Genomic DNA, 7,927 nt, shown 5'->3' with positions numbered 1-7,927 from the left:
ATGGTGGTGGAAAAAGGAAGTGTAAGCCATAATTTTAAAGAAAAAATCCCAGATCAAAATTTGACAAAAATTTAGGAGAAGAGAGGATTGGTTTGAGTACAAAAATGTGTGTAAATCACCGAAAAAAGTAGTAAGTAAAACAATATTAGATAAATATAATGAGTTATACGTATTAGAGATTAGGAACAAGAGAAGGGAAAAATGAAGTGTACAAGCTAGCTACGAGTAGTGAAAAACAAACTAGAGATGTACTAAATGTAAGGTGCATTAGAGACGAAGATAAAAAGTTGTTAACAAATGACAAGATAATGAATAGATGGAAAAGGTATTTTGAAATTTTCGAATGAGGAAGTAGATCAACGTGAAGTGCGAACTTAGATATGGTAAATTTAATAAGAGAGGAAGGATTAGGTATTTTCTTGTATTGAGCCCCACTAAGCCTATTTCTTCTTGGGGCCATAATTATATAAGTAAGATAAGTCTTTACTACAATATGAATATTAAATACCAATTAAATATTAGTTTTATAATATTTTAAAATCAATGATAAATTATAATACTTTCTGACTACTGTTTTGAATATACACACGTAGTATAAATGTATAATATTAATAGTTAGCACTAAAGCACTTGTTCACGAATAATTCACTAATAATTGTGTTTTGATCTTTATTATCGATAAAAATATAATAATAGTAATGTAAATTGTCAATAATCGGCAGTCGTAGACTCGTAGCTCCTTATATCATGGCAATACAAGTAATACCACAACTGTATATTTTCTATTTTTAGTGTGTATTTTTCATAGTCTACGATTTGTTGAACTAAATACGAGTCATATTTTTACATCAATATGCCCAAAGCATTTTATTGACTTCTCCCTCCCAAACTGAATTCCTAATTAAGCCACTGCTAGTACTTAATTGACCGTGTTCACAATATGTCATACATATAATCCGTTGGTCGAGAGAATGTATGTAGTTCTACTACGTATCAGACTATTCAGACTGGTACTGAGATGGGGATTTGTATAGTGTTTGTGACGGTGTTTAAATGCCTGTAGAGTGGTACGACACGTTTTGGTTTGTTTGCAGTCACATTCTCTCGGCGAACGTAAGGTAAAGGCGATGAGCGATCAAAATATGTAAATAATCACGGACAATAATGAACACTGCAGTAATGTACCTATTTTGCCTATATTATACGCCGGGCAACACTTCATATTTGCAGGAAGAAAAGGTAGGTACATATTATTTAAAACGATGTAATAATAGTTTGATTGTTTACAGTTTACATGTTTGTTCCGTACAGGAATTGTTTGAGTGGACTGTATTGATGCTGGTTCAGTTGTTTAGAGGATTGTTACGGAGTATCTGTACCGTGTGAGTGTTTTATACCGCGCAAGTCTGCCCGTGGTGGGTCTTGCTACGGCGTAGATGTGTCGTGTCAGAAGGTCCCGAACCGCGCAAGTCTGCCTGGGTAGGTCTTGCTACGGTGAGGTAGGACTGACTACTGACTGATTTTGTGCTCCGCACTCCCTTTTATAATCTTGGTCTCGCCTGCTGCGGCGCTGTGTACTAACATGAACCGCCCATGATTGTCTGTGGTTGGTTATTGCGTACGGTCACGTGACGGCGCTGGCCAATGCATTGGTTGTTGCCACCTTCGAAACCACGCCCACAGCAGTCCGATTATAATGCCGTTGTGTGTATAACGGTGTTGTTGCTGTAGTTGCCTAAATGGTGGTCGGTGGCTGGTTGTTGCTGTCGTAGCCACGCCTACCGTGATCTTGTGATTCGTTAAAGCGCTTGAAGATATGCAAACGCCGGCCTGGGATTCGCTAAGGCGCGCTGGCGCGTCCGTTCCGTTACAGAACACGGGACCGGCCGTTTTGCATGTTGTGGCACCGTAGCCGGCGTGCAGACCCGTGCTCCTGCAGAGCGCGCGGGTCGCCGTACGCCCTTTGTTATGGCACCGTAGCCGGCGTGCAGACCCGGGCTCCTTTAGAGCGCGCGGGTTGCCGAACGCTTCGTCTTTGCTCACCGTGAGCCCTCATACTGTTACCAGTGGAATGAGCATTTATGACATTATACATAAATACTCTTCGCAGAATACACACGGGTCACCAAGAATAGTTCGATTGGGCCTTATTGCGACCGGTGCTCTGTGGACCAGTCTGACCCGTGCTCTACATAATATATAGATCCGGCCGGTACAGTCGGCGGGAGGTTGGTAGCTTATGTACGCCTCCCGACGTCAAACGTGCCCGCCGTTGCAGCGTTTATTCGCGACGATCGACAGTCAGAGTGCCGACCGACTGTATTCCGAATCTCATGCTATTATGCAATCGTATTTTGGCCCCAACGGCCCCGTACAAATAACATACATATATTTAATAAAAGAAACTATATGTGATAATATTACCTGGGGAACAACACGACCCCGCGTGGCGTGAACAATGTTAATTTTAGATTTTTATGTGATTTATGATTTATTAATGAGTGTTTCGTTTTCATCTTCATAATTGATACCCGGAGTTATTATTATTACTTCTTTTAGTATGTAGTATTGTAGTGTACTTATTTTAGTTCAATAATTTCAATAATTTAATATAATACTTACCACACAATTTACTTGAATATTCATTTTTGAAATATTGTGTTGTAAAAAACAAGCGAAAAATGGGATTTCTAACGTTTAGATTTTAGAATTAAGAGGACGCTACACTCGCATGACGTGTTGTCTCCGTCTTAAAAGTGCGTAATATACTAAATTTTACGCTCAGCAGATTACGTTTAGCTCTGTAAGTTTAAAATTAAGAGTGAATTGACATATTATAAAAATTAAAGGAAACATTATTTTCGAGGGCTTCTCATAGGATATCTATTATATTTTAATTTTAATGCGAGTTATGAGTATTTTAAAATTACAATTTGCTATTATGTTACGCACTGACACTTGCAAGACGGAGACAGCACGTGTAGGTGTAACGTCCTCTTAAAACAATTTTAAGTATAACATGTTTGATACAGTATAATATGTTTATGTACAATGTACCTACTACCTAGGTATAATAAACGTACGCACAGAGCCTGCACAGAGGTAGCATATTTTATGTGATATACCTAACCTAAGTCCCAACCAACTTTATGTTAAATTGCTTGCTATTATATGTACAATTTTCATATTGTTAATAACAATTTTTCTCGGTAGAAACTAAATCATGTATAGGTAGTAATATAAATCCATATTAATAGCACATCAATAAATCAATTTTAAGAAGAAATTAAATTTTGTAAAAACTGAGAGCAATGTAGGTACTTATGTACGCAGATGATACTGTTATCTTAACACAACATAAAAACCTTGAAAACTCAATAACAGATCCACAAATGTCTTTAGACCAAATTTCACACTGATTTACAAAATGGAAACTCGCTCTTAACCCAATTAAGAGCGAAGCGAAAATATTTACCCTAAAGAGATATACAAATCCAACTTAATTAAAAATCAAAAGTCAGCCTATATTATGGAATAATAAAGATCAATGAATTGAATATCTCAGAGTTTATCTTGATGAAAAATTACAATGTAGTGGCACAAAATAATATAATAAATACATATTATTATTTAATTTTTATATTGACGATATGACTTTTTTTGTTTATCTCATTTTGGCGCTTATGTCTTTCATCGCGCGTGGATCGTTGCTGGGTTCATACTCATGCTCGTCCGTATCAATCACGTCGCGTGTCTAACTTCAGACTACTCTAATCAGTACACAACCACCACCTACCATGGAATCTGTGACACTCTACCACTCAAACTCGGAACATTATGTCTATTATCTGTGACTCTCGATGATTGTCAATTGATAAAAATTAAGGCGTGTACTATAATTTTTACTTCTAGACACAGTGTACTGTGTGCTGTATTTGTGCCCTAACGTAATTTCGTTTTCTTCAGTGTGCTAAATATTTAAATTGCAGCGGACAGTTCCGTTTTTATCGGCAGAACCCTCTCAGGTAAGCGCAGTGAACCCGAACAAGCCCGTGTCCGCATCCTCCCGATCGCCATCGATTAGGTTTCAACACCGCTTGTTTACATATTGTTCATACTACTCATCAATTTTCGGGCGATTCAGTGGGGATTTTGGGCGTGAACGGTCTCGTTTTTGATCGGTCGCTTTAACTTTGTTGTTTGCAGGTCGACTAAAGAAATCATGGTGGACACTGGTTGTTTCTTCAATATCGACGGCGGCTACTTGGAAGGATTGTGCCGGGGCTTCAAGTGTGGCATACTCAGACATGCCGATTACCTGAACCTTGAGCAGTGCGAGACCTTGGACGATCTCAAACTTCATTTGCAATCAACAGACTACGGCCAGTTTTTGGCCAATGAACCTAGCCCGTTGGCTGTGTCCGTCATCGATGACAAGTTGCGCGAGAAACTTGTGATTGAATTTCAACACATGCGGAATCATGCCGTGGAACCCCTCAGTACATTCCTCGATTACATAACGTACAGTTACATGATTGACAACATCATATTGTTGATCACCGGAACACTTCACCAGCGCCCCATATCTGAATTGATACCAAAGTGCCATCCATTGGGTAGTTTTGAGCAAATGGAAGCAATACATGTTGCTGCTACTCCAGCTGAGCTTTATAATGCTGTGTTGGTTGACACGCCATTGGCTCCGTTCTTTGTTGATTGCATTAGCGAACAGGATCTTGACGAAATGAACATTGAAATTATTCGTAATACTCTTTATAAGGCGTACTTGGAATCTTTTTATGATTTTTGTAAAAAGCTTGGAGGTATCACTGCTGACACTATGTGTGAAATATTATCGTTTGAAGCTGATAGAAGAGCAATTAACATAACAATCAACTCTTTTGGAACAGAATTGACTAAAGACGATAGAGCTAAGTTGTATCCAAGATGTGGTAAACTTTATCCAGATGGTCTGGCGGCTTTAGCTAGAGCGGATGACTACGATCAGGTAACATTCACAACATAATAGAAAGACAATTGTTTTTAGAAAATAATAATTAATCATATTCTTTTTATAATATATTAGGTTAAAGCTGTTGCTGAATACTTTGCTGAGTACAGTGCTCTATTTGATGGCGCTGGTACTAATCCTGGTGAAAAAACTCTTGAAGATCGTTTTTTTGAACATGAAGTGAAGTTGAATGTTAATGCATTCATGCGCCAATTCCATTACGGTGTTTTTTACTCTTATTTGAAACTTAAAGAACAAGAATGCAGAAATGTTGTGTGGATATCTGAGTGTGTGTCGCAAAAGCATCGTGCACGCATGGATAACTACATTCCCATTTTCAAGTAACTTATAAATCGATGGTTATTTGTGCAGGTACACATATATTATCAATTATCATCAATTTAACATTTTAAATTATTAATACCCTTTATCATACAGTTTTGAGGTATAATTTAGATTGTTCATAGATTGCATAGTATATTAATTCATTGTTTTTATTTATCATTCCAACGGTATTAATATGTCTGGAGCATTGTTGATAGCTTTTTCAGGATATTAAATTTGTTTTTGTTTTTACTAGATTTTAAGTGTCCAAAAGAATAAAATAACATAGTAAATTATTATCATTGAATTATTGGATAAGAAATTGAAATACACTATCTTTAGTATTTAATATTATTTTTGTTTTCAAAAGACCGTTATTATATTTTAGACAGTCTTAATGTTTATTATAAAAAATAAATTTAATTTTCAAATGACCAGTTACTTTCTGTTTTATTTATTTGAAAAATTAATCATGCGTCTTATATAAAATACAAAGCTCCATAATGTTTTTTACACATTATACACATTATGTACTAAGTAACGTAGTATGTCTGTTAATATTTAAATGCTTAAATTTGTTACACTACTGTCTTACGAAAAAAAAAGTAAAAGGGACAAGGGTAAGTAATAATCATATTAAAAAAAATAAATATTTTATCACAACTATATTATATTAAGCAAATGATAAAAAAAAATGTTTCAAAAATGAGCCCAGTTGATAATTTAATTATTAATTAGTAGCAAGGGACAAAATTATTTCAATAGTTATAAACTTAAAGGTCTATAATTTTCATGATAATAATATATGTATTGGCTGTAATTTATGTATTCGAAAATTAAAAAGCAGAAGTATAACACACATGTTACATTTTGAATCGTTTAGAAATGTTCTATTAACATTATTTATTCGCTATTTTTAATAATACATTTTAATTTTAAATTAGGATTAAAACAACCCTTCCTTTAATATCCTCACGAGAGTTTCTTACTTTATGCACTTGTGTATTGTATACTTTTCAATTTTACTTAATTATGATGATTAATAAGAAATTCTTTATCTGAACTGTGATTTCTTTATATTTGTTATTCTGTTCTTCCAGTTCTAGGAATTTGTTTCTGTTACCTTTTCTGTGCATAAAGTGACCCAATAAACTAATTTTTTAATTCTAAATCCCATACCTTTATTGTTACGTTTGGTGAACCCCAAGGTAGTAATTGGTCTCCCATTCATTGAAGTCTTGGTAGTTGGGTGCATTTCAAGGAGACAGATTTGTTGAGTGGAGAGCTAACATTGGCCTGTCTCTAAATGTAAAAAAAAAAAACGGAAGTTAATGACCTTTACCAGAAGTTATTCTCCTTTCACCTTTCCATACTCTATTAATGAAACCATCCTCGTATCGGTGACTAATAAAGTTCTAGGTCTTGGTTTTGTAATTGTCCCTCTTTTATTAACTTAAAATCTCAAATTTACCTTTTTGCATGTAAAGCACTAAAATGATTAGGTTTTATAAAGAGGTTAGTCGTTGAGTTTAAGCTATCTAGCTCCTTCAAGTCATTGTTCTATGTGCTAGTTAGGCTTATACCTGATTATGGTTCTGTTGTTTGTTTGGACCCTTGACTTTGCAGTCTACTGCCAACAGATTAATCACATCCATAAAACGTCAGATTTTGTGGGTTTCAAGCTAAAAATTACATTTCCTCCACAAAACTATTGCCCAGAGCTTCTCATGTTAAATTTCCAATCTCAAGACTCAAGCTGATTCATGGAATTGTTTACAAGTCCTACTTTTGTAATCTTCTCGATGGTGAAGTTGTTTCACCTTCTCCTTACAATACATTAATTTGTACACCATATGACCTACTGGAAATATTTTTTTAAATTAATTCATTTCCTGAACTACATTATTAAAGAAACCATAGTATGTGGTACATTAATATGACTACTTCTTAGTTTTTTTACTGATTCAATATTGTGTTAATATAATTTTCTTATTGAATTTTTTTTTTTGCTTTTACAAACCACTCTTCCCTTTCATGTACGCAATCTAGTTTCAAATCTATTAAATTTCTTTTAACTGTATCTAACCATCGTTGCATTGGATGACTACAAAGTCTTTTCCTATTTATGTTGTTCACAAGACAGTTCTGATTTCGTTATACTATTTTCTGATCTTAAATGTGACCAGCCTTTTCCAAGTCTTGTACTTTGTTCTATATTTTTGTACAATAGTTTCAGTGATTTAATTTCATTATTTTTCTCTCAAATATAAGCTAGGGTATACAAATCTGTAAATCTTCCTTACACCTTTACTTCGCATGCAGTTCCTATTGATTAAATTGACTCCAAGATAATTGAAATCCAGTACTTGTTGTAAAGAAATTCCATATACATCCGAGTCTTAATAGTACTTATCATTTCATAGGTTTCTAGTTATAACATGAACCTAGTTCTTTCTTTGTTTAACGAAAAATCTATATATCAGTCTACTCTCATTAAGCTAAACATACTATATGTTTTCATGTTTTCTTGTAACTTATAACATTTTGTAATTTGGGCACTGTTCTTAACATTTCAATTTTTTTTAGAAAAAA

At 34.7% G+C, this 7,927-nt stretch overlaps 1 protein-coding gene across 1 annotated transcript; it reads left to right on the top strand.

The window, feature by feature from the left end:
• Positions 1-3,831: 3,831 nt before the first annotated feature.
• Positions 3,832-5,776, top strand: VhaAC39-1 (V-type proton ATPase subunit VhaAC39-1). Its single transcript, XM_015514130.2, has 3 exons — positions 3,832-4,025; positions 4,207-5,008; positions 5,087-5,776. The coding sequence occupies exons 2-3, from the start codon at positions 4,223-4,225 to the stop codon at positions 5,354-5,356; spliced, it is 1,056 nt and encodes a 351-aa protein (XP_015369616.1). The 5' UTR covers positions 3,832-4,025; positions 4,207-4,222; the 3' UTR covers positions 5,357-5,776.
• Positions 5,777-7,927: the final 2,151 nt, after the last annotated feature.

This window comes from Diuraphis noxia, unplaced genomic scaffold (assembly GCF_037042655.1).
Source record: "Diuraphis noxia isolate RWA-SAM2 unplaced genomic scaffold, SU_Dnox_SAM2 contig0004, whole genome shotgun sequence".
In the NCBI taxonomy this organism is placed as follows: Eukaryota; Metazoa; Arthropoda; class Insecta; order Hemiptera; family Aphididae; genus Diuraphis; species Diuraphis noxia.
The sequence above is the reverse complement of the archived record's forward strand: the minus strand, read 5'-3'. Positions and strand labels throughout refer to the sequence as shown.